The sequence below is a fragment of the Cygnus olor genome, chromosome 6 (assembly GCF_009769625.2).
Source record: "Cygnus olor isolate bCygOlo1 chromosome 6, bCygOlo1.pri.v2, whole genome shotgun sequence".
Taxonomy (NCBI): Eukaryota; Metazoa; Chordata; class Aves; order Anseriformes; family Anatidae; genus Cygnus; species Cygnus olor.
In genome coordinates, this window is record NC_049174.1 from 29399457 (window position 1) to 29425782 (window position 26326).

Genomic DNA, 26326 nt, shown 5'->3' on the forward strand with positions numbered 1-26326 from the left:
CTTTTTGTTTTGTTTAGGAGTCAGGAAGTTTTCTTTTGTTTTTCTTTTCTCTTTTGGAAAAGCTGAGCTGCATAAAGTTGGAATAAATTAAATGGGATGCCAGAAAACTGTCATCTTCACCCCCCCCCTTCCCCACTCCCCTCTATTAATAGAGCATGTTTTCTTGCCTGCAGCATCACACACAAATTTGGGCCTGTTTAGCTTTTGCCCTGGGGGTGTTGTAAATGCTGGGCCCAACAAGTGACACTGGGAGTTTGGCTTTCATCCTTACTGGTCCCAGTTGTATGAGCAGGGAAGAGCTGGTGTCACCCCCATCCCCCCTCTGGTCCTGCTGCATGCGGTGTTTTTTTGTGGTTCTGCAAAATGCAACCGTGCCTTCGAGTCCTCTCAAGTCAGCATCTGGCCAGCACATGTGCGGAGACCGTTTCCCTGCCTGATGGCAGCCAGGTTTGGTGGAAAAGGGTGGGTGGTTTTGTCACACTTGGTTTGGTGGGGAGGGGATAGCGTGAGCACCCTGACCAGCCTCATGCTCGCAGAGCTCTGCGGGAGGGTCCCTCTGCCCAGTGCGGGCGCTGCTTTGGGGTCTTGGCAGATATTTGGCCAAAGACTGTAAGGGTGAGGGAGCTCTGCTCCTCCCGGCTTTCCCAGCCGCAGTGTTTTAGTTGGTGCTTGTGTCTGACCATGCTGTTGGTTAGCCAGCAGATGGACCTGTTCTCCATGGATCATCCAGGTCTTGATGGTTTTGGTCTCCTCTGCCCGCTGTGTGAAGAGTTTCTGGGCTGGGCAGAGCACTGCTTGGAGAAAACTCCCCTGGCCAAAGCACAGCGCTTGGGACACCACCACAAAACAAAGAATAACAACAAACCATGCTATATTCAGTTAAAATTGCAGCATTGAGGGCAAGGCCCCATGTGGCTGGGGTTAACCAGGGGCCTTGTGAGGAACGTGCTGTGGGTGGGCCTGGTGGGCCTTGGCCCTGCTGGGCCTGGGGTGCACAGCCAGGCTTTGTCCCCAGAGGGATTTTGGCAGCCAACTCCTGTGTTTAGCTGGGCAGCTTGGGGGGGAGCACCCGGAAAAGGCATGGGGTGGGGGGCAGGCAGAGCACCCTGCCCAAAGAGGGCTGTGGGGGTGGCAAAGGAGCCCAGAGCCCAGCCATGCCTGGGGCTGCTGTCCTGTGCGGGGGCTGGGGGTGGCTTTGTACCTAGACTGAGAGCTGGGAGGGGAGAGGAGCCCTCAGCCCAGCACTGGTGGCTACTTGCAAAGGGGCAGAGGGTCTACTGTGTGGCAAGGGGAGCAAAGAGCTTCTGGTTAGATTTCCCCAGCGTTGTGACATGTCCTCAAGGGTGTGCGTGTGTGCGTGCACGTTTCTGCTGGCTGTCACAGCTTGGGTCTGGGCTTTGGGGTTTCTTCTTGCCCAGCTTTGTGTGTTTTGGGTGATGGGGTGGGAGGTCGGGTTGCAAGGACAGAGCCAGCAGTACTTAGGTATCAGGAGAAGCCCCGCGGGGTCTGGTGTGCACACAAAGCTGTCTGCACTGGCAAACTGCAGTACTAGTACAGCATACATTATACGCTAGGATAATACAAATAATATTTAATGTAAGCAACGTGCTGAGACAGTAGGTGTAGCTATAGCTATTCTCTACCTGCCTATAGCCATATCACGGTGGTAGGAATATGAATTACTGACCCGTGAGCTTGGGGGGAGGGGTAGTACCCTCGCTTTTGGGGTGGAAAGCCCGCTTTCAGTGCCTGCATGCCTGACAGCTGCAGCAGCAGCGCCTCCCTGCCCAGCAGCACGAGCAGCGCAAGCAGCACAGGCAGGCTCAGCGCGCCGCCTGGTGCCGGCTGCCTCCTGCGCTGTGGGGTGCACAGCACTGTGGGGTGACCCCACAGCCTGGTTTGGCCCCCCAGGGGCTTTGGGGTGAGCAGGAGGCAGAGCCAGCCCCGCGTGGTGTAGATAAGGATGGGGGGACGTGTTTCGGCACGCCCCTGGCGACTGACAGCCCTCAGCTGGGGAGGAAGGGGACGTTTCTGTGTCCTGCCCTTCTGTGGGTGTGTGGGGCGATGCTGGCAGCTGGGGTGGATGGAGGGCATAAGGCGGGTGTGTGGGAGGATGAAGGGTGGTGTGGGTGGAGGGGAGGCTGGATCTGGCATTGGTAAGGACAGCGGTGGTGGGAAGGGGCACTGAGAGCTACCATGAGGTCTCTGGAGAACACGTCCTGGCTGGGCTAGGCTGCTCTGCAGGGATGGGTTGGGGATGCTCCTGCATGCTGAGGTGTTGGGGCAGGATTTCCCCTCGCCCGTGGCGTTTTGAGGCTCAAACACTGTGGCCCAAACTGTGGATCTGTTTGGGGTAGCAGCTGGGAGCTCAGCATCACCGGCACCACTCTCTCTCGCCAAATAACCTGGCAGAACCTGCTCGAAGCTCAACCTTGCAATTTTACTGCTGCCTTAGCAGATTGCTCTGGAGTCTAAAGCTCTCCTAAACCCTTGCCACCACACCAGCCCTTCCCTGGACCTCCCGCAGCACCCTGCGGGGCTGGCTGAGCCTCCCCGGGCACAGTGTGCTGAGGGCAGGGCCGGCACACAGACGCTCCACGAGGGTCAGGCACAAGCTAACTGAATGCATAACTTTATTAAATAAATGCTTTGTCATGAGAAAAGACAAAGATCAAAGAGTAACATAAATTATAAGTTGAATAAATAGTATACAGCAATCTTCACTTTTTAATAAAATGTGAGATTTTTTTTTTTTTTAAGTACAAAATGCTAAACAGAGCATTAAGCTCTTCTTCCATTGTCAGTTTTTCACAAACTGCTTTTTTTTTTTTTTCCCACCAGTAAGATTATGAGTATTTCTTGTTTACTGGAAAAAAAAAAACACAACAAAAACAAAACAAAACGAAACAACAGAGCTACCGTATGTATGTAAAGCTATAAAAAGCTACCGTAAAATGTGTAGTGAGTATTGCTTAAAGATAAAAAAAAAAAAAAAAAAAAAAAAAAAGACCAGGCAGGAAACTCGGAATCTGGTGTGTGAACTAGTGTGGGTGACGGTGGGTGACGTGCGCGGTGACGTCTGTCCCAGTGGCAGTGGCGGGCGGCTGGCGGGGCTGGGGACCGGGCACGGTGCGCAGGGCTCCTCGCCAGGGCCAGGACAGCGGTCTGGAAGCGAGGTGAGCTGTCGGTTGTTAAATATACAATGCTCCGTTTGGGAAAAAAAATCAGTAACAACAACACAAAAAAAAAAAGGGAAAAAAAAAAAAACAACAACAAAGTTTTCACGGGGAAAGGGGAGAAAAAGAGAAGGAGGAAGAGAGAGAGGGAGCAGAGAAATAGTGCAAAATGCTCTTGTACTAGTGGTTTTCGAAGGCCACTGCAGTACAGACAAGGGGTAACCCAGCTGCTGAACATCTCCCCTGGGAGATGTGGTCCAAGGGCTGTCCTCACCCCTGCTCCAGCCTTTTCCTCTCACCCTGCGGCCGCTGGTGCGTGAAATGGCCGGCACCTCCCCGTGCGCCTCGGTCCCTGTGCCGCTCGCCTGGCTCCTGCATCCACCCCTTCTGGTTTTCCCACCCCAAAGGCAAAGCGGGTCCCTCCACCTGCCCGCTGAGAACGGCAGCACTTCGTCACCGGACGATGGATTTTTGGAGCTCGTGGGGCCACAGCTGGGACCCACTTTGTATGGGGAGGACATGGAGTCCTCCTCCGTCCCCCTCCCAGTGTCACGGTGGTGGCTGCATCATAAGGCCACCACCAGGTTGGTCTGTGTCCCCTGGGAACTGAGTTCTCCGAAACAGACATCCCGTGGGGAGCTGCCATCCCTCTGCCCGCTCCCATTCTGCCTATCCCTGGGCAGCACGGCTCCTTTCTCTGCAGCCAAAGGCTTTCAAGTTTTGGGAAATCAAACAACAAAACAAACAAAATGAACAAAAACAAAAAAGCAAGAACGAGAGGGAGGAGGGAGGGAGGGAGGGGGGGTACTGGGGAAGGTGGTACTGGCCTATAACAGTCGGGAGGTTTTGCACGGGAACTGGCAAGTGGAGGAGATGGGAGACAGCGGTGACAGTGCCTGCGGCCCTGGGGGTTGGCATGGGCTCCCCCTCCATCCTGCCACCCCTCCACCCCCCACTTCACCGTCCTGTTCACCCCCCCCCATCCTGCTCAATCCAACCCTGCTCCATCAGCCCCACAGAGCCAAGGGGGCCCTCCCCAGCCCCAGCTCCCCTCCAGCACCACGGGGGTTGCCTAACTCCTCCTCTTTTTTTTTCTTTTTCATGGACGGAAAGAGATCCGCATTTGGTGCCCCTCCTCACATACCCTCGTTCCCCCCCCCTTCTTTTCAGCAAAGGAAGGCACTCCACCCCCAGCTCCAAACATGCCCCACTGGGTCTCCGTGGAAGTCTATTGGCAAAACTTGGGGGCCAGCCAGTCCTGCCCTCATTAGGGCAAAGCATCCTTGCAGGATGCCTGGTTGTGGTGGTGGTGGGGATGCCGTCCCCTGGGACACTATGAAGGCACCCAACCAGTGACGGAGAGGAGCCTTCACCAGAGCTGGTGCTGAGTCCCTCCTATCCTGGCCCCACTGGTGCTTGGGCCCCCTCTTCCTCCCTGTCCAGCCCCAAGAGTCTCAGACCAGCTTTGGGGGATGCATTGGCTGCATCCTCCCCCAAAGACTGGCCTCATCCTTTGGATGGCTCCAGGTGTGTTTTTGAGTGCCGGGGCTGCAATGCCCAGACCCCACAGCTCCTTCTCCTTCCCTTTGCTGCAGGATTTCCCAGCGCAGCAGTCGCGGAGACCCTTGTCATGGGGAAATGAGTCCCAAAATCCAATGTGGAAAATTAAAAAAAAAAAAAAAAAAAATACAAAACAAAATAGTCAGGAAGGCAGCTGACAGCTGTCCAAGCATGCCTGAGGCAGTGGGTCTCCATTTCGCGGTGGCCTCTGTCACTGAATGAGGACGTGGTTCCTGGGTGAAGTGTGAGGACCTGTTGCAGGATCTCACTGCAGGATGGGGAGATGGTGGAGGGAGTCAGCCATGGCAGACATGAGCAGTGTCCTCAGTGTGAAAGGATGGAGACTGGTCTTTTCCTAACCCTGGGAAAGGCTATAAACCAGCCTTAACAAAAACCCAAGACGAAATAAAGTCTTTTTCCCCCCTGGAGCAAACTATTTTTTTTTTTTGGCTGTGAAAACAAAAATAATAAAAAAAATAATTAAAAAAAACCTCCATAGTTGGTCTTCGCTGTGGCAGCAAAGGGTGGTGAAGGGTTTTGTCCCCGGTCCCCCGTCCCCATGTATGCCTGCTTCGCGCTGGGGAGTGGTGGAGCATCTGCAGAGCCGGCTCGGACGCAGCCCTTGGTGTTGGTGGGGCCTCGGGGCACCTCCGTAGCTCTGCTCCCTGTTCGGTCCAGCAGCTCTCCCCTTGCTTACAGTGAAGCCTTCAAATTGCAGGTTTCCAGGCACGTTTTGCAAGGAGAAGTCATGTCTGTGTGCACGCACATGACAAATGCTTCCACACACGGATGGGTGACGTTTGGAGTCTCACTCGTCCAAAACTCGGATTTCTGACCTCCCAGTCAAGAGGAACTGCACTGAGAAGGATATGTCTCCCTTCTGGAGTGTTTCTTTTTGAAGTCCACGAATATTGCGGGGCATATTCGTGCCGTTGCAGGAACTTGTGTGTCCCTCCCCGGTACATCTCCAGGTGCGCAGCAGTCCCGCTCCTCCTCTTCCTCCTCCTCCTCTTCCTCCCAGAGTGGTTCAAATCTGCCTGGATCGGGGCGGTCGTTTGGGACGGAGATCAGATAGACTCGAGTGCATCCCGGCGATGCAGGGAGGAAACTCCAGAAGAACGGAGCAAGGAGTGGAGACGCTGGTGGCCGCAAGCTTTTCTCTCCAGACCCTTTAGAAAATGAGTAGCTAATCCAGAAAGAATTTTAAAAAAAATGAAAAATTCACCCCACCCACAACCCCAATTAGAAAATCGCCAACTCGGAGAGCTTCCTACATTGGCATGGGCTCTGCTCAGCAGCAGGGGGGCGTGGGTGGTGCAGGGAGAGGTGCGGGATGGCGGAGCGGCCGAAGCTGGCTTGTCTCTGGCTCTGTCCTTTCCTTGCTGAGTCCTTGCTGTCAAAACGCTGCTGTAGATTCCGAGTCCTCAGTTTCTTCAGGGTTTGTTTTTCTCTTTTCTTCTTTCTTCTTTCTTTTCTTTTCCATTTTCGTTTTCTTTCTTTTCAATTTTTCTTTTCTTTTCTTTTCTTTTCTTTTCTTTTCTTTTCTTTTCTTTTCTTTTCTTTTCTTGTCTTGTCTTGTCTTGTCTTGTCTTGTCTTGTCTTGTCTTTCTTTTTTCATCTTTTTCTTCTTTTTTTTCCTGCTTTTCTTTTTCCTTGTCCTTTCTTAACTTCTCTTTTTTCTTTTCATTCTCCTTTTCCTTATCCCTTATTTATATTTTTATTTTCTGTGCCTTTCTTTCTCTTTTTTCTTTTCCTCTCTTTTTTTTCTTCTTACATGAGATGAAAGGAATCGGAGTCCCGGGGTGTGGGGAGGTGTGGAGGGGAGGGTGGGAGGGAGCCTGGGTGGGTGGTGATGGGGCGGAGGGAGGGGATGCGACTTCACTCCACATTGCTGCTGTCAAACGCGTGACACTGCAGGTCTCCGCTCAGGTAGTCAGTCCCCGGCAGCTTCATGCCGTATTTGTCCACGCACCAACACAGCCCACGCTTCCGGCCTCGGGAGGGCTTGCACTGGGGAGACACCGAAGGGCAAAGATCAGGAGCTTGTCACCAGCCTCTGCTGCCCCCCTCGCGCTGGGGCTGAGGCTCAGCCCTGCGCTTTGCCACTTTTACCCCAGCACCTCCATCCCCACTGCTCCCCCAGCCCAGAGCTTTCCTTTTCCTTCTCCCCTCCCAGCTGCTTCAGGATGCTCATCTCAGGCTGGACCATGCTCAGAGCCACCAACAAGGCCACCGAGCACCAACCATGCCTGGAGAGGCTCCCAGCAGCTTCCCCACCAGCCTGGTGGAGGAAAAAACCTCCATCTGTTCCACCTGGGATGGCGGCTGTGAAAAGCCTCCCGGGTGAGGGGCATCCCTGCCTCCACAGGGCTCTTACCTGCTTCCTTTTGTAGAAGCCCTTTCGGTCGCAGTTGGGGAGGTGGACGGCACGGGGGACCATCCGCTGGCTGCTCTTCAGCTCCTGCAGGGAGGCCTCCATGTGCCTGCGGCAAGGGCCCTGCGAGGAGAAAACGGAGTACGTCAGGTGGGGAGCACCCTGCGGTGAGCCTTGAGCTGCTAATGTCCCCAGGTCCCCCCCCCCCCCCCCCGTACCCCCTCCCGTGGTCACCAAGTCCTCCCACGGAAAGGGACAGCACCCACCAGCTCAAACTCTTGCCGGAGCTCGGGGATGACGACGCGGGGATGTGCCGTGTTCTCCGCCATGCCCACAAACTTGGCCAGGGTCAGCTTCTTCCGGCGGTCCTTCTTCAGAGCCTCAGCTTTGAGCTCGGAGAGGCGCCCGTGCTTGGGCCGGTAGGCCTTGGGCGGGTAGGTCTCCTCTGTCATCTCCGACGTGGTCGGCTCCTCATGTTCACGGGACTCCCGTTCTGGAGGGGAAAGGACACCAGACCATCAGGTCTCCAGCGGCTGACTGGGGATTGCTTGTTTGATCCCAGAGGACATCTTTGCACCGGGTAGGAAGGGCACGAAGGACCAAAGAAGGGCCACGGAAACGTATCTGTCCTCCAGGTCCCTTCTGGGAAAGCCCCAGGTCTCGCTCCTGGTATAACCCTCAAGGGGCCAGCAGGAAGAAGAGGCTTTAGCAGAGCTACAGCCCAGCTGTGTGAGGTGAGACCAGCCCTCATGCCCAAGGATGTTCTCCTTGAAAACACTGCTCCAGCTCCTGCCTACAGTCCTGGCTTTATCCTACTGTGTGGGACTCGTGGCTTTTGTGTGGCCCCAGGAAGGTGTCTGTGAGCACGGAGCAGCTGGGGGTCGCCACCGTTTGCAGGGTGTCAGAGGAGAGAGACTGGTGGGAGGGTGATCCCACACCCAGACAGGACCAGAGGGGACACAAAACGTGGCAGAGAAGACTCTCTTCAGCAATGGCAGGAGGATTAAGCGACTAACTCCCATCCCACCCCACCTTGCAGATGCAAGAGCAAAAGCCAGGCACGCTCAAAGACGAGATGACGCCAAGGCCCAGGACTATCACACAGCAAAGCCGCCACATGGCTGGGTAGACACTTTGGCCATGATGCTGAACACTGACAGGCGCTGCGATCACCAAGGTCCTCAGCCTGCAGCCACGCTCATGGGGCTCACCCAGCCCTGATCCCCTGGCAAAGCCTGCAGCAATGCCTCAGAGCAGTGCTGCCTGACTACAGCTGCCGCCAGTGGCACCGCAGGCAAGGGAGGAGCACATTTAGGCTCTGCCCATGGCCCTGTGCGCCGCCTGGCATCGCCCCAGCGTGACCTGCACAGGCAGGATGCAGTCAGGAGCCCTGCACGGTTATATATAGGAGAGCTGGTGACAGGCTAAACTTAGCTGACTTGTGACCTTTAGTGCAGCCACCAGAGTGAAAAAGGGCTATTTCTGGACTAAATTTGAATACGGTTTAGCTCCTGAGGTTGCTGGACTCACAGCCCCTGGTTCCCAGGGGACCGGTGCTGATGCTGCCAGGTTTGTGCTGAGGCCAGCAGGCAGGCATGGGAGAAGCCACCACAGCAGGAGGACAAATACCGGGGGGCTGAAACAAGGCAGACAGGAGCGTCCCTGCAGACGGCTTTGCCCCACCAGGTTGCAGAGTGGTGCGCAGGGGACATCTGGCAGGGGACACCCGGTAGGGGACACCCGCTTGGGGGTTGATGGCAGCACCATCCTGGCACGTGCAGTGGGTGGCCCTATAAGTAGCAGAGGGGACAGGCTGGTCACTAGGTCCCCACTTTCAAAAGCTGCTAACAAAAGCTGCTAAGTTTTCCGTGGACATTTATTTATTTAAACAATCCTCCTTCCCTCCTCCCCCCGTTTTTTTTTCTCCTTCCACGAGAACAGAGGTGGATCAGCATCCCAGACTCAGCACCCTCCTAACTTCCAGAAGCCACATAAATGACTCCATGCATCATCCCTGGGACTTGCACGTCTCTCCAGGACGGGATCCTCTTGCCATTTTGCCCTGTGACACTCATGTGCCTGTATTTTTGCCTTGCTGCTGGATTCAAAGTCACTCCTCTATTATAAGAGGATGATGGGCATGGGATAGGGAAGAGATTGATTACATCGGGAATGTACGGGGTGCAGTAGAAGTTCGTGCTTTGCCACAAGATGCTGCTGCAATCCAAGGTCTGAAAGCAGACCAGAGACAACTGCAGTGAACAAGTCCTTCCACAGCCCCGACACTGCTGCCACCTCTGTCCTTTGAGCCCCCTCCGGCACCGACTGCTGGGGCATCTCCCTGGGCTGCCCTATAGCAGCTACAGGAGGGGAGGATTCACAGCCTGCCCTAACACGACAGCATGCAGCTCATTACCTATGTAATAACAAATAAGAGAGGCGCAGCTACCTGGGCAGCCCTAAAAAAAAAAAAAAAAACAACAACAAAAAAACCACCACCAACAAACAAACGGGACACGGCAGCGAGGATTCGGAAAAACAGCACAGTGTGTCCAGTCCCCTGGACTCGTGGTGCAGTGGGTGTTTGCAGCGGCTCAGTCCGCTCATATGGCCAGCAACTCGAGCCTGTGCAAACACCTTGTTCCTCTGCTTCCTGCAGGCTGCCAGCAAGCCAGGGCGGGCTGCGAGCCAGGGACTAACGCGGAGCCCTTTCGGCAAGGGCAGGTGGGAAGCACAGGAGCACGATGCTCTGCAGAGGGAGCCAAGGGCTGGTGGGTACTGAAAGCTGCCCAGCTCTTGCCCGAGTCCAGCTCTTCCTGCAGAGCTGAAGAAGCGCTTGGAGGAGCTGCCCTTCGCCCTCCCTGACACGCGCAGGCCCACGCTCAGCAGCAATGCACCAAGGGCTGGCTGCGGTGGGACACCTCGGGGTGAGCCGAGGGACCGGCTGGTGCAGGAGGAGAAAGGGTTGGGGCTACACAGCCTTGTCCCGGCTGCTGTATTGCGATGCCCAGCCAGCCACGGAGGCAGCCACAGTGTCTGGTTTAGATCTTTATCTTCTGGTGAGAGCTCCATGGATCCCTTTCCTCCACCCTCCGGTGATTTTTAGCCTAATTTCCTACAGCGAGGAGGCTGAAGCAGTCCCTGCTCATGCACCTGTGACTCTAAATTGACTCTAACGAGCCAATTTAGACAAAGGGAAGGGCAGAGGTCTCTGACATACGAACTACTGACGAGCTCTGGGCAGGTGGTGAGAGACCATCATGGTACCAACGCGAGGGGACAGGCAGAGCCACAGCAGCAGCACCAGCTGCCCCCAGTCCTCACCTTCTCCCCCAGCCATCTCACCCACATCAACCCGCAGCCACCCCATGCAACCGGGACCGTGTCAGCATCTCCAAAGCCCCCACACCCATCCTCACCCACCAGCTCATTCCTCAGCCTCCATCTGCCACCCGCGGCTGGCTCGTGGCAGGCGGCATTGGCACCGCTGCGTGTCTGCTCCCAAGGAGACGCTGGCGGGAGGAACGCCCAATTTCCCCGAATGAGCCCTAATTGTGCCTGTCTGAGACTCAGGAAGGAGGCTGGAGTATCTCCTCCCTCGCCGTCAGGATCTGGCCCGATGCACAGCCCATTCCCGCCTACAGTCAGAGCCAACTCCCATCCGCCTTGCCAACCTGGTGCTTGGGTTTCAGGCAGGCGGCTGTTTGCAGAGGCAGAGCATCCGAAATCTCCCAATTTCAGCCCCGGGCACAGGGCACGGCCAACGGGCAGCAGGAGGTGGGTGAGTCTCACATCGCCACCCCTTCTCCCCACAGCTGGAGAGATGTCAACTTCTCAGCAGATGTCCCAGACCCGATGGCCACACAGAAGAGTGACGCTGGTGGCCAAGCTGAGGATGCTGGCTAGCCGAGAGGTGGGACTTGGGCTGTAGGAATCTCAAGGGGCTGGAGACCCTATGGCCAAGGCAGGAGACTGAACTCAACTCAGAGCCACCCCATGACTTCATTTCTGGTCCTGGCACTGTGGTGTCCATGGGAGACCCAGGGAAAGACTGGAGAGCACCTGGAGACCAGCTTGCAGGTCCCCAACACCAGTCGGGCCAGCAGCTGCTGTCCTAATTTATGCAGGCTCCCATCAGCCCTGGGAGGCAGAAAATACCCTTAGCTGGGTGTGGGCTGTCCCCTGCCCCAGGGGATGAGGGCTTAACGCTGGAGCTGGCTGGGATGAGCTCCCTAGCAGGTCCTTCCCTCCAGGAGCCATTTCCACCCTGCCAGTATAAAGCAAAATACCAGTGACAGGGAAACCACAAATTTCTCCCGCTGTCCTCGACAGTCACCGCGCAGAACAGCCTGTGCACCTCCCTGCACCTGGCCCCAAACCCAGCCCGCGTGCTTTCGTGCTCCGGAGGCTTTTGGGCACCGCACAGGCTGCGCGCGTGTGCACGTGGGTGTGTGGGAACGACACCTCCCCGCTCGCTCGCATTGCAGGAAGCGTTTTCCAAATGACTGGGAGGCTTGAATTTTCGTAACAAATTTCCATCGGTTTCTGGCAGGAAGGTAGGAAAAGTACCTATTTGCTGCTGCTAATGATCCGTGCTCGTTACATCCACAGACCGCTGCTACAGGACTTGCTGTCCTGTTCAAAAACCGGAAAAAAAAAGCCATGTGCACCTCAGGAGAACAAGCACAACCACTGCCTCTGATCTTGCTCAACAGCCTGCTTGATTATTATCATGATTATTATTATTTACAGCATGAGCACTAACATAATACACCGTTTGAGCAGGAAGGTGTTAGGGAGAGACATAACGGGGATCTCAATTAAACCTCTAGCATGGGAATGACAGCAAATGTCACTGGTGGAGAGCTTGGGAAGTCGCTCAGTCCTTCTGCCCCCAGACTGGGCCCTCTGAGGGGCTCATTGTGAGATGGGAATTAAGGCTTGCATTACCCAGGGCTGAAACATGGCTTCTTACACCAGGGAGGATTCACCCCCAGGACAGAGTGCCACCTCCCAGTGTTCCCATGAAGGGAAGGACTTCATCAGGCATGACCCCACACCCTGCTTTCCTAATGGGATTTGGGTCCCTGGTGGCAGCTGTCTTTCAAGGATCCTGGTTTCTGTCCCATCACTGCGTACAACAACGTAGTGTTTTCTGAATTTGGCTGGGTGATCTTTGACACCCTGGCCTTTCTTTCTGGACAACGTTCTGGGATCAGGCATCTACACAGGCAATGCTGGAGCTGGAAAAGGGAAAATGTATGGGAAAGGCTGGGGGACAGAGGAAGGGCTTTTTCTGCAGTTCCCATTGATAGGAACCACAAAGCACTAATCAGGACCAGATCCAGACACTCCCTGCTGGCTTCACCCATAACATCTCCCTGGCACAGACAGCTGCAGCCTCCTCCCTATTGCACCTCCACAATCTGACGAGCCCCACATTGGTGTCTTACATCTTCCTGCTGGACTTTGTACGCACGTGCAGGCAAAGGCAATGCTGCAGTCAGTGCCTGTCTTCTGCTGCCCTGCACCTGCCAGAGTGCCTTTCTTTTTCCTCCGCATCCTTTTTTGCTACCGGTTCTTGCTGGGCAGCATGAAGCAGCTGCCTGTGGCTGGGAGAGGAGGAACGTCAGTGCTGCCCCTGAAAATAGCTTTAGCACTTGCAGCTCATGTTAGAGATGTACCTATTTTTCTTCAGATTGGGTCTTACGCAGCAAGTCTGGGTTTAGGTCTCTGCCTAGGAAAAAAAAAATCTGTGCATTTGCCCCTCTTGTTCCCACTCCAGAGGAGGGGACATGCCTGACCCTCACCGAAACCTCCTGGGACAGGCGGGCAAGTTCCTCCCTAGCCTGCACTTGCACCTGTGACCACGTCAGGAAAGCAAAACTCCCTCCCTGCTGGTCAGCACACGGGGACAGTGTTTGCATTCCCGACAGGCAGGCAGGGACCGGGAGGGTCATCTCAGCTCGCGCCCTTTGGCAGCTGGAGAGCACAACTGAGCGAAAGCATTCCTGAGCTCCCCAGGGGCTGCGGGGATCAGCCCATTCACTGCCCTAACAAAGAAAAGCTCGCTTACATTCCCATTGCAGGCACAACCCCCAGCGTGACGGCAAACGACCCCCAACCCCGCTGGAGTGGGCACGGAGCCGGCTGCGGCGTGATGCCCGGGACTGGGGTCAGTGCCGCGGACCACCGCCCCGGTGAAGTCAGGCGCTGATGTCAGGCATCCGCGGCGGCCGTCCAGCCTCAGGAGGAGCAGCCAGGGCCAGGGACGCAGGCTGCAGCCGGTCCCTCTGCTAGCCCGGGGCGTTGGCTACGGGAGAGCCAGCTGCAAGGCGCCTTGGACTTTCGACGAACTTTTGTGCTTTGGTGGGGATTCAGCGGTGGGCCGGCGCGGGAGCGCGCTGGTGATGCTCGCAGGCGATGAGAGACTGGGAGGAGGCGCCACACACTGAGATGGGCTGGAAAGCAGCAGCCCTGCTTGGAAGGGACAACCTCTGCTGATGGCCACCTCGCCTCCCCCAAATCCCCAAAATGCGCAACAGGCATTTACGATGGACCTAACACGGAGGATTTGGGATGGCTAAACTCCATGTCTAGGTCACTGTGGAGATACTGCACCCTCCAAACTGCAACCAGCCCCGTCATTTGGCTTAGATGTTGATTTTAGAGTGGAAGAACATATCTCTGGAGACCCCAGTCTCTTTTCCTGTGACTCCTGTGGTGTCACATAGGCTGAAGCTAAGAAAGGTAAATCCCACCACCTCTTCAGTACTGGTCTCCCTGTAGACCGTGACGTAGCTGTCATGGGAAGCTGTGCCAAACTGTCTTACATACACAGGTGCACTGGTAAGAAAACCCAGACTCTATTTCCTTCACTGGGAATTTGCCCAACAGTTGTCACAATAAGCAAATTGCCTTTGTGATTTGCAGACTGCTGCAAGGAAGTCTTTAGCTGTTAAAGCACTGTGAAGTGCCCGCAAAAAAAATCCACTCTGCCCCACCATGCCCAGTCCCCTATCCAGGATAAAAGAAACAAGTCCAAACAATCCACAGACCACAGCCCAAAAGCCACAGGAGCTTTTGGAAAAAGAGTTCTGGGATACCCCAGTACCTTAAATCCCTATGACAGCATGGTGAATGTTTCTGGAACCTCACTCTCTTGTCCCACAGAGACAATTTTTAAGAGAAGGCCGCGGACTGATGGGACCAAGCTCAGGGAAGAGGTGGAAAAGCAGCCAAAGAGCTAGAAGTGCTCAACCCTAGGCTAAGACTTATCTCCATTTTATCAAGCTGAGACCCAGCAGGGTGCTTAGGAGCTGCTCAGGAACACCTGAAGAACCATGGAGAGTGAAGACAGATGGCAAAAAGATGTTCTGTGCTGAGGCCTTTGTCTCTTAAGTTAGTGTTTGGCCTTTGGTGAAGTAGTCTGGAAGACCAGCTCTTTCTCAGGAGATTAATGTCTCCTCAGCAGAAACCTGTGGATGCAGATTCTGCTGCATCAGCCAGGGCTCACCTGCAGAGCGTGAATATCAGGTGCTTGGGCTGCCCCCAGGTTCACATATGATGCATGAGAAAGGGAGATCATTGTCCTGATGACCTTGCGTCTTCACACAAAGCTGGATGGGGGAGAAATGCAGCTCAGCATGTGGGAAGGAGCTCTCAAGGGAACCAACTCATGTTTAGGTCTGCTGCGGAAGTACAGGGCCTATCTGTAGGAATGAATCTCTGGGTCAGCACCGCTTCTCCGCACTGCCAGCAAATGCTGTGGAGGTGGGAGAGGTAAAGTTATGGGAGCTGGAAGCATAGCTGTGTGCCAAATGATACTTTCCTAAGCTGGCGTTCCTTACTGCAGCCACAGAATAAAACTACCTCGGAGCAACTCTCCAGAACAAAGAGAAAATCAGGTTTAGATATGGGTAGCACCATGACAAAATCTCCTTCCCTAAGTGCTGCTGGCTGTTAGTTCATCAGGCTCCAAGTGTCCATGCTGTGCTGGAGGAGCCAGGCCTTGGCATCTACCAGTGAGTTTGGCTGTTTGCGGCCTGGGATGTACAAGCAAGGACTGGGGCTGACAAAGAGGTGAAGTCTGACTTGGTTCTTTCTCTCCCGATAGCTCCCAAATCTGTATGAGGTTAGTTCTCAACACAGGCTTGAGAGTTTGCGATGTATATACAGGGCACACGAAGTCAGGGTGAGACTCTGGGCAGTGTGACCAGAGGCTTGGGGTTCCCAGCAACAACCATTTCTGGTGAGATGGAACCCAAGATACCTAACCAGTAAAAGAGCTAGGAAACTTCTGGGTCTCTCCCTTGTATTAAAAATGAACAAATATCCATCCATCTCAATGAAATGATGATGATGTGCCTCATCTTGCAAAACTGCAGGCACTCTTTTTCTAGATAGCTGCTTGGATCACCCTGACATTTCCTGAACAAAGTTATCTTCCAGGGAACTGAACTGGCAAGTGGAGAGGAAGGAAGTATTTCAGGATTAGATTTACATCAAGAAGCTCCTGTAGCTGATGCACTGATGATAGGAAGATAAAACATATTTCCTTCACATCATCTGGAGACTACAGATGTTCCCCATTCCATATGCTGAAGCTGCAGAAGAAGCTGAGAGCTGAATTGAAGAACAACTCAGAGAAATGTAAATAAATCAACTTTCAATATCATAGTGACCAAGACATATTTTTCCTTCCTGAAAAGGATGAAATCATTCAGTCTTTCTTAGTCTTGCATGTTTTCCAACAAATCCACCCTAGTGGCAGATTCCATTGGTTCTAGTAAAGGCGTCAAAAAAGCTACCGTGCTGCCAACTAAGAGCAGAAAAGAACAAAGAAGGAAACCCAGGGAAGAAAATTGCCTGACTGTCTCTGTCTAACTGATGGTACCAGTGAGGAAAATCTGGAGTAGCTCCTGACAGACATTATTGAATCGTTTACTGACAGTTTCTCTATGAGGTTTAGCTGTGGCAAAAAGAAAGGAAGCCCCTCATGGAAAACAAACATGCTTTCACATCTTCTCAATGAAAACAAAAGGGTCTGAACTGCTCATCTGGCTACCAGCTGAGAAGAGATAACCTGAAAAAGCATCTGCTGTTAGGGTTTTCTTCCAACCCATCACACCTCCTTACTTCCTAAGGACATAGTGAGACTTTTTTTCAGGTCATCTCTTCTCAGGGTTTTGAACTTGTTTGTTTCACACTGAGCAGAGCTCTTAACAACTGGGAACGGAGCCTGGGAGAGGCTGGTTGCACTGGGGAGCAGTGGTCTCCATCACAAGGTCCATCCCCGCTTATAGTAACGATGGTCCCTTTCAGACCCAACAGCAACCAATATCTGAAAGAGCCAAGAAAACCAAACCTTTTGCCTCCCTCTAGAAAGAGATGAAAGCACATCAGGTGGAGTCTGGAGATGCACCTGTGTCAGGTGCTGAACAAGAACTGGCCAAACACCACAAATATTTCACACGTACAGCTGTGACTGCAACCTCCAGCCTAGCCTGGATTAATTTCTAGGCCTTCGGCCTGACTTTCACAGCTCTGCCTTAAACCAGATGGAAAAGATCTGTGAGATCATCCATTGCTCATCTCTGTGTCAGCACCAGATGACACATCGTCACATGCACTGTCCAGCCTAACTTTTACAAGCTCGCAGTGATGAGATTTCCACCTCTGCCCTCAGGCCTCCCTTCTGCTTTCTCAGTGGCTCCTTCTGTCAGAAAGTAGAGTAGGCCTGAGTAGGCCCAGCCGTTTCTTAATCCCTCAGTCCACTTAAGTAGTACCACATAAAAGTACCAGAAGTTTAATGTTCACACTCTGACAATATTGTTAAGCAGAAACTTGCCCAAGCCTGATCTGAAACACTGACTCTAGTCTCTCCTAGCCATTTCCCCCCATACACTGCAGTGGGGCATACACCACCTGATTCCCTTTGGTCCAGCAGGATGTAAAGATGCTTTGAAATGTTAAAAAGCATCAACAGTCCCTTTATGCAGCAAAATGTACAGGCCTCCATTTTGGGGTCTGGAACTCCAAGAAAAACAATGGATCGCTCTTTGCAACAGGTCCTGAGCGTTTCCAGAATTAATTCCCTGTTGCATTTCACTGTTTTTCTTCCACAACCTCAAGCTGTCCCTGTTGCTACAAAACAAAATAACTGAATACTGAAATGCTTATGAAATGATGCGGTAAAATTTCACCCATTTCTGCCATTTCTTCAGGAAAGCTGAAGCCACAAATGAAAGTGACTGACACAGCCAAATATGTCTTTTATGACTAGCACACCGTAATGAGACTTTCTAGTAAAACATTTTTCCTCTTTTCCTGCATTTCATTTAAATTAAAAAGTGAAAGCCAGGTTCCATGGTTGTTCACTGTCTTAATTACTAGATTTTCATCATTAGTCCAATGCATAACATCTGATTTCTTAAGCATGAATAAAGAAAGGGTCTGTTGATTTAATTGTTTTCAGAGGACAAATCCCATCTGAATTTGGAAAAAGAAAATATTTCTATTGGTTTTCCACAAAAAAGAAATACGACTATTAGTCAACTTTGCCCCTAAAGCTACCTTTAAGATACATTCCCTCTCGAGTTTAGCTGGGGGATCATTTCCTTAAGTATCTGACAGGATTACCTTCTTGCCCTTAAATAGCAACCAGACCAGCAATCTCCATCAACATAACAATTATCTCCATCAGTGAACCAGCTGTGTCCATCCAACAAGCAAACAAACCAAACTCTGCAATAACAGCCCTCAAGGCAGGCAGCTGCTAAGTGCTTTCCAATCCTAGTGAAGCCAACAGCATCTCTGGGCTTTCCGCCTCACAGTCCTTCGAGGACTGAATTAGCTGGCCCGCAAGGAGGGGATTAGGTGCCTGAAGGCCTATGGTGCTCTGGGTCTCAATCCCTGGAGAAAAGGCACTCAGCACCTTTCAGGATCAAGACCCGCCTGGTTAATAGGGAGTGATGTGCAGCCGAGGGAGGCTTGGACCTTCCTTCAGGCTGTAGCATGAGGCAGGTGTGGTGTCCCAGCCAGAAGCTGGCAGCTCTGTGACATGGACTGATGGGCAGTTCACACACTTATCCTGGAAACATCATAAGCAGACAGCAGATCCACCAGAACATGCTGAGAAATGGCTTCCTTGAGAGCAAATTTGCCCACATCAAACCATAGAGAGTCCCAAATTTCTGCAAACACATTACGCTGGCTCCTGCTGGGATTAACTGTGAACCGGTGCATTGACATAAACACTAAGGGGTCCCCTTAGATCACTAGCATCAAAGAGCCACTTCAAAAACAACATCTTGCTGAGAGTTGCCTTGGCTACACAGCTGAAGGAATAGAAAGAGAGCGTCTGGTGCGGGAGCGGAGGGGAGAGGACAGGGGATTTCACTCCTTCATCACCAGATGCGACACGACCCTTCCCGGATGGGCTGACACACAGAGCATGACCCGTGCCTGGCCTTCTCCAGTGGCATCCTGGGGCCTGGGAGCATGGCATGGCTGCCACCCTGCTCTGCAACATATAGCAGCCCTGGGGACACCCAGCTTGGAGGCTTTCTCCAGCCTGACAGGTTACCTGCCCTCCCCTCCTTGCAGCAGAGCATCCTCATACTTTTTGCTACACTTATCCTGAGGATAAATGGATGATACCAATCTTTTCTACCTGTTAAAAAACTCCTTACAAATGACTAGGTGGTTATTATGAAGGCTGCCAAGGAGTTCACCCAGGCCAAACCCTCTGGATCATCTCTGACTTCTGCATGCACCATGTCTTCAGGTCCTGCTGCTTCCTCCTTCTCAGGTTATTTCTCCTGTCTTCAGCTCGCCACATCACCAAAATGCCACCTTTTCTCAGTTCAGGTCCTTTTTCCCACTTCCCCAAAGGCCACGTGCTGCTGCCTTGGCAAAGAGAAGCTTGCAGACTCCCGGCCATGTCTGTGCCCTTGGCTCCATCTCCTCCACCAGGCACCACTGCCCGCTGCATGGATCCTCCAGCCCTGTCGAGGGGCAGGAGGTGGCTGCACTGCCCTCAGCAAGCCACAGCCTGTCCACACCTTCGCTGGGGAGTCTCCAGTTGCTCAGGCTCTCGGGGTATTTAACATAGACTTCATCCATCCAGAAAGCACAACCCACGTCCAAACACGGCGTGTGAGCTCAGATCCACGCAGCTGGCTGGGGGGACTATCTGGCCTCTATCTCCTCCCTTACCTCCCGTTGTTTGATATGCTCACCTGCTGCATCTCATCTCTCAGCCCTCGGTGGGAGGAACAGGTAGGTTGCTCTCTGTACGCCGATATCTGATCTTTATGGCCAAATACCCCCTGTGCCAGTCGTAAGCAGAACCAGAGCAATTTATGCGTGCTGCCTGGAAACCATTCTGCCCCCAGAGACAAAAATGCTTTGCGAGTGTGTTTCCACACATTAAATGTTTGTGCAGGCATGTGTGGGTGTGTGAACATGGGTACACGTGTGTGTATGCTCACAGGGATATCTTCCCTGCACACAACAACCCTGCTGCTCAGCAGCCCACGTAGAGGGGCAGGTGTGCTCCAGCCAAATCCCACTTTCATTTATGTCCGCCCTTGAATGTGCACTACTTTGCTGAGGAAAAAAATACAGGCAGGATCTGCCATACTGTGGATCATTTTATCTGCCCTGTGAGTTAGCACAGGTGAAACGAGCTACGACAGTTCTCAGCAGCTTGTCCTGCCCCTTCCCTGTGCTCACAGGCTTCCCGGTTTGGGTGAGGAGCACTGGGAGCCACCACTGCTAAATCAGCTCTTGCTGCTGCTCCTTGCATTGAGGACGGGCGCTCACAACCGAGGAGCAGGCGAAGTTGCTCAGTGCAGCGAGCAAAGCTCGCAGCCGACGTTAGGAGGAAGCAGAGCACCGTGCTGTGCTCGCAGGCACAGCCGCTCGCTGCCTCTCCTCCTCCCTGCCCTACCAACACGCGTGTGCCAAACGTGTGCCGGGCACAGGATGCTGGTGCTCGAGCACTGACGAGAGGAGGCACGCGGCCTCCCTCCAGCATCCCTCGTATCTGCGGAGGCTGCCATGTAAGGCCAGCCCCAGTGCTGCAGGCGGTGGTACAGCTCCAGGCGGGCTCGCTGGGAGCGGGTCCAGGCTGACAGACGTGCGCGGGAGCTTGGAGCCGCTCCATCACTCGCGCACGCACGCACGCATGCACGCACAAAGCCACGTCTTTGCTCCGGTGAACTCTGCTGGCACCAGGCAGGAATTTCATTTGGATCAACTACTTAATATTCTTGCTCCTTCCTTAGAAACCAGGCTGCTGAAAAGTCGTTCCAGCCAAGGCCCCTCCTTTCCTGTTTGAACCACCCCATCCCTCCCTCCCCCGTACACGCACACCGCAGAAACCCAGCTTTCTTGCTGGCACCTGATGGATTTCACCTTCTCTCTCTCTCTTTTTTTTTTTTTTAATATATTGTTATTGTTGCTGAAACTTCAGATCAAAAGAAAAATGGGGTTTTTCCTGTTTCAGATAGGAGGCTTTGCAGGCCTGTTGATACTAGCTTTTGCCTTGACAGCTCGGGAGCTGCTCTGCACAAAAGACCCGGTGCTCAGCACCGCACGGCTCCTTCCCCAAGCCCACCGCTGCTGCTGCGTGTCCCCAAAACCCCGTGCCCGCATCCTGCATCGCTGGGCGGGGAGGGGAAGAGCACTGGAAGGAGAAGCAGGGTGGGGGGAATGTGTTGGGGCGGGATGAAGGACTGCACCCAACAGGAGCTGCAGGAAACCTGGGCTCCACAGCTCTCCTCCGCCGCCTGCTTCCAGCTGACGCAGCAAAGATGATTTTCTTAGCGCTAATTCTGCGCACCCCCCTCCCTTCCCCTCCTGGTTATCGTTGGCGCACGGTTTCGTGGGGAAACTTGCCAAGTCTCGCTCGCTTTCTAGAAAGAGAGAAGGAACGAGAGAGGAGAAGGAAATATTTGACAACCTTTGTTTTTCCACGAGCTGTTTCAGGGCGGCGGGCTGCGATCTGTGCCCCGCGCTCCCCGGCGCTCGGCCTGACCTTGCTGTGTCAGCAGGAGGAAGTCTGGCGGGAGCACGGGGCAGCGAAAATGGAAAGACGCGGTGTGTTTCAAACAAAACTTAAACGAAACAGAGAAAACCCAGAATCCTGAAGCTTGTGCCATAAATGAAGCTCATTCATGTTTTTTTTTTTTTTTTTTTTTTTTTTTTTTTTAACCAGGAATGTCAATTACAGCAGCGGTGTTTGGCTTTCGGTAAAGGACGGTGTCTGACTGTTGTGCCAGCAAGGACTACAGGGACCATCCTGTCACTACCTACACATCAGCCTACTTAAAACGAGCCTTACCAAAGCCCTTTAATCCCACATTTGCTTTCATTTCCGACCTCTTCTCCAGCCAGGAGCACATCCTGCGCAGGAGCCCTAGCGTTTCTCAGCACTGCCGTGCCCAGCTTACAGAAGAGGAAACTGAGGCACGGTGCCCAGGAGCATCCTGTCCCCACGCGAAACATCTGGTCTGCAGCACAGCCAAGCCCGGCCTCCCAGCGCCGAGCTCCTGCAATATTCTTGCTGCCTTTCCACCTCGGCTATAAGGAGGAAAGCATCTGTGATTTTCAGCTCAGCCAGCACAAGTGCAGAAATAGATAGAAATGCAGTTTGATCTGGTCCTCGCCACTGTCCCAGAGTTGATTTCGCAGAGTGCTGATTCTTTCTCAGCGGTTCGCAGCTCAGGGCCAATTTTGGTCATTGATAGATCGGAGGGCCAGGCCAGCTTCCCCAGCACACAGTCCCTGCACTGCTGGCCAAACTGGCAGAGGCCAGAAAGTTCAAGTCAAACTTCATTTCTTTCCTTGCCCCGTTGCTTAGTAACACGCCTATGAAAATATACTTTGTTCTCACACACTACCAGTTGAATGCCAAGAGCGTTTTTTCCCTCTCCCATCCTCAGGAATTCTTGATTTATTTTTTATTTCTTTTTTTTTCTTTTTTTTTTTTTTTTTTTCAATCGTGCAAAGCTTGGGAGAAGCCTGCTGGTCTGCTGCGGCTTCCTGCAGAAGCCTTCCCCACCAGGGCTCATCTCCCACCTGCAAACAAAACCCACTGAAAAGAGCCCCCTGCGGCGCTCAGGGAGCCTGAACGGCAACTGCAGGTGGTGCCGGGGGTTGCTTTTGCAACAAACCTGCAGCCTCTTCCCTATTCCTCTCCTTGTTCACTCAAAGGGTGCTCCCCAACCCAAGCTAACTAAAAGCAGCGACGTTACGAGGCGACCAGCCGGAGTTTGCAAGCAGAGCACCTGCTAAAGGACCAGGCTCCTTGGGCAGAGCGAGGCAGGTGGAAGGAAAGGAGATTCACACCGGGAGCCAAGACACAAAGCTTTTTGGGGTGCCTCCGGTTCACACGAGGCACCCTGCCTATGGGTGCAAGGCTCAGCCCCACTCTCGCAGCTGCTGCTGCCTTTTGCCTGCACGGCTTCACCTCCCGGCCACACCGCCTGCCTCCCGAACACACACGCACACGCGCAGGGTAAATAAACACGGCGGATGACGCGCTCGGGGATACTTCGCATAGCTCGGCCGTCAGCGGCTTCGTGCACGGCTTCCTGGGCTCCCGCACGGGGCAGCAGCTCCTGGCTTCCCCCTCTGCTCCCCACGCACCCCACGCACCTCCCCACCCAGCCCTCACCCCATCCAGCTCCCTTGCAGAAGGCCCAGCTCTGTTTTGCTGTTTCTGGCCACTTTTAGGGGAGGCCAGACAGTTTCGGTCATTTGGAGGGGGGAAAGTTGTACGTCAATGTATATACGTGCCCACAGAAATTGGTTTTGCTCTGAAGGATGGAGCGCAACAGCATGACCGCTGCCTGCAAGCAGCAAAGGGGAAAAATAATAAAAGCACCAGGATTTATTAGGTGCTGGAAAGGAGAAACGGATTCCCATTGCGCCGGTATAAGCAGGAGCTTGCTAACAAGCTAAAATGACATTTTCCTGAACCAAAAAAGTGTGGGGGGGGGGGGAGGGGGGGAGCTTGGTTCTGTTTTCTTTTTTTTTTTTTTTTGCAAAGTGCTTTCCTAGGTCCCCTGGACTTGCAGACCCCCCCCCCCCCGCCTCCCCTGCATGCCATGGCAGAAGGACAGAAGCTTTTGGAGGAGCAGAGGGGACCTGTCCCTGTCCCAGCCACAGGACCCAGAAGTGGGAGTTAACCGAGCGGCCAAGCGAAGGAGCGCTTTCTGCCGTGCTTTTGTCACGTGCAAGGTGCAAGCAGTTCAGAAGCTTGGCTTAGCGCTGCTGCTACCGCGCCAGCCCTCGTGCTGGCTTTTAATGCCTTCTGTCTGACTGTCAGCGACACCGCCATTCGTTTCTGCATCCACAGATTCCCTGCTCCTAACGCACCTGCTCTCCTCACCTCCCAGCGCTAAAACCCGTTGCCCAACAAAGAGGTCCAGCAGCAGGCAGCTAGGAGGAGCAGGCGGCCGCGGCCACAAGAAGGAGGGAGGCTGAGCGATAAACCCGGGGGGAGCTGAAGGTTTTGGGGATGGGGCAGGTGCCCTGCCCAGAAGGACCCTTTTATCTCAAGTGCAGAGCCCAGCTTGAGCCCCAGAGCAAAGCGGAGAGAAAGGGGGTCCTGGAGAGGGTGAGGATGGGGATGCAGGAGAGATGTAAAGGATGCAACTGGAGAAGGACCGCGATGCAGCTGGGACTAGGAACAAGTTTCTGGGAGGTGGGGGAAGAAAACCTCTGTGTCGGGGATGGGACAACCCAGAGGGGATGGATGGGGGGGTGTGAGATGATGCAACAGGAGGTTCAGCCGGGGCACGGATGGGAAGAAAGACTGGAGAAGCTGTGGGGGGCATGGGTGGGCAGCTGAGGGGATGGAAGGGCAGCCGCAGAGATGGCAAAGCAGCTGGGCAGGTGGAGGGGCAGCTGGAAAAGTGGGAAAGCAATAGGGGGGTGGCAGAGCAGCCAGGGGAAGTGGTGGCGGTGGAGAAGCAGCTGGAAAGATGGGGGCTTGGAAAAGCAGTGGGTGGAGGGGCAGGGAGAGGAAGGAAGGGGGAAATAGCTGGAAGGATGGAAAAGCAGCCGGGGTGGGTGTGTGCGTGAGGGAGAAGTCAGGTGGAAAGACGGAAAAGTAGCTGGGAAGATGGACAAGCAGCTGGTGGTGGCGGAGGGGAATGGAAGAGCAGCCGGAAAGGCAGAAAAGCGAACGGGGGGAGGGGAAACGGAAGAGCAGCCGGGGACGGAAAAGCGGGGCCGAAAGATGGAAAAGCAGCCGGCGGGGAGGAAAAGCAAGCGGGGGCGCGGAAGAGCACCTGGACCGCTGCAAAACGCAGCCGGCGAGCTGGGGGAGCGGGGGCAGGGAAAAAAAGAGCCCGAGGGGAGCGGGGGGGGGGAGAGGAAAAGCACGCGGAGAGCCGGGGAGGGAGGCGGCAAGGCGGAAAAAGCAGGCGGCGGGGCAGGGAAACGCACCCGGGACTGGGGGAAAAAAAAAAAAAAAAAAAAAGAGACGGAAAGGAGGAAAGGGAGCCGGGAGGGGGGCGGCGAAGGAGGCGGCCGGCTGCGGGGCACTCACCGGCCTTGGCTTGCTCGCGGTAGCTCTTCTCGCTCAGGCAGACGGCGGTGCCGTGGAGCAGGGCGTGCAGCGGCTTCTCCTCGCCCTGCCGGGGGAGGCAGCGGAGCCCCCGGGCGCAGCGCTCGGTGTAGACGCCGCAGGGCTGCCCGGCGGGCAGGGCGCAGGTGAGGCAGCAGCCGCAGCCCGGCTCCTTCACCAGCTCGCAGCCCAGGGGAGGCGGAGGGCAGAGGGACAGCGCTTTGCCGTCGCAAGGCTCGCACTGCACGAAGGAGCCCAGGCACCGCGACAGCCCCGGGCAGGCGCCCAGCAGCACCAGGAGCCGCAGCAGCATCGCGCCGGGGGGATGCTGCGGGACGGGGAGCGGGGGCGGGCGGAGCTCGCTTACCCGCTTGGGCCCCCTCCGGGGGGCTCGGAGGGGGGTGTTGTGGGGTCGGGGGTGGGGGGGAGCGGAGAAAATCGGCGAATTCAAAAAAGAAAAAGGGCGGAAAGCGCAGCCCCCGCTTGCCGGCGCCCCAGGCTGGGGGTTATTGGCGGGGTGCGGGAGCCTCCCGCTTTGCTTTTGGCTGCGGGAGGGGGGGGGGGGCGGCTAGGTTTGCTTTGGGGCTTTTTGTCTTTCTTGCTTTTTCTCCTCCTGCCGGCCTTTTTTTTTTTTTTTTTTTCCTTTCTTTTCTTTTTTTTTTTTTCTTTTCGCCTCGAAAGGGGGGATTCTCACCGCGATCTGCGGGAGCGCAAAAAAGAGAGGGGGGGGGGGGGAAGGGCGGGGAGGGGGGGGGGAAAGGGAGAGAAGCGTGCGGGGGCTGCACGGGGGGCTGCAGCCCACAGGTTGCGGGGGGGGGGGGACGGCGACTTCACGCACTCACTCACACGCACACGCACACTCTTCCCAAAGGGCTGGGAGGAGGCAGGTTGGGAAGGGAGCAAAGTTCCTTGAAAACCAGTGTCCTGCTCTTATTGCATCAAAGCAGTCAGGAGAAAAATAATAATAATAAAAAAAAATAATAATAATAAAAAAGAAAGCCCCGCAGGAGAAGGAAGAGGGGATGCGAAGCTCCCCTTCCCTCCCCCTTTCTTCTGCAGGAGGAGAAAAAGTCTCTCCCGGCGCAGCGAGCTGCTGGGAAGCTTGGTATGAAGCAAAGTTGTGTTTCGATCGGCTCTGTTCAACCTCCCGCTTTCCTCTTCCAAGATTTGCAAAGGCAAAAAAAAAAAAAAAATAATAATAATAAAACAGTGGGAAAAAAAGCCCCCCAAAAAGGCAAAAAAAAAAAAAAAGGGCCAAAAAAAAAAGAAAAAAGTTTTCTGCAAAATTAGAGTGGTTGCTTGCAAAGCCTGCAGAGGAGCGGTAAAAACGGGGGGGAAGGAAGGGGGGAAAAAAAATGAGAAAAGAGGAAAAAAAAAAAATCCACTTTGTAGATCTCCCAACACTTTTCCCCTGGAGAAGTTTCTAAAGAGACTGAATACTGCAGAACAGGCTGTCTTTTAAATAGACTGCCCCTGGCTGCCTGCCAGCCCCTAGCTGCAATTTGAGATCCCAATGACACCTCAGCTTGACTGGGTGCCAGCAGCCAGGGCCCTATCAGTGCACACTCGAGCCGGTGGGGGTGGGGTGCGCAGCTTCTGACTTCTGGGCTTCAAACCCCGGGCAGTGATCAA

At 54.2% G+C, this 26326-nt stretch overlaps 1 protein-coding gene across 1 annotated transcript; it reads right to left on the bottom strand.

The window, feature by feature from the left end:
- Positions 1-2619: 2619 nt before the first annotated feature.
- On the bottom strand, positions 2620-26136 carry IGFBP5 (insulin like growth factor binding protein 5). The gene is made up of 4 exons (XM_040562510.1): positions 24677-26136; positions 7377-7603; positions 7114-7233; positions 2620-6746 (listed from the first exon to the last, which is right to left on the bottom strand). The coding sequence occupies exons 1-4, from the start codon at positions 25005-25007 to the stop codon at positions 6615-6617; spliced, it is 810 nt and encodes a 269-aa protein (XP_040418444.1). The 5' UTR covers positions 25008-26136; the 3' UTR covers positions 2620-6614.
- Positions 26137-26326: the final 190 nt, after the last annotated feature.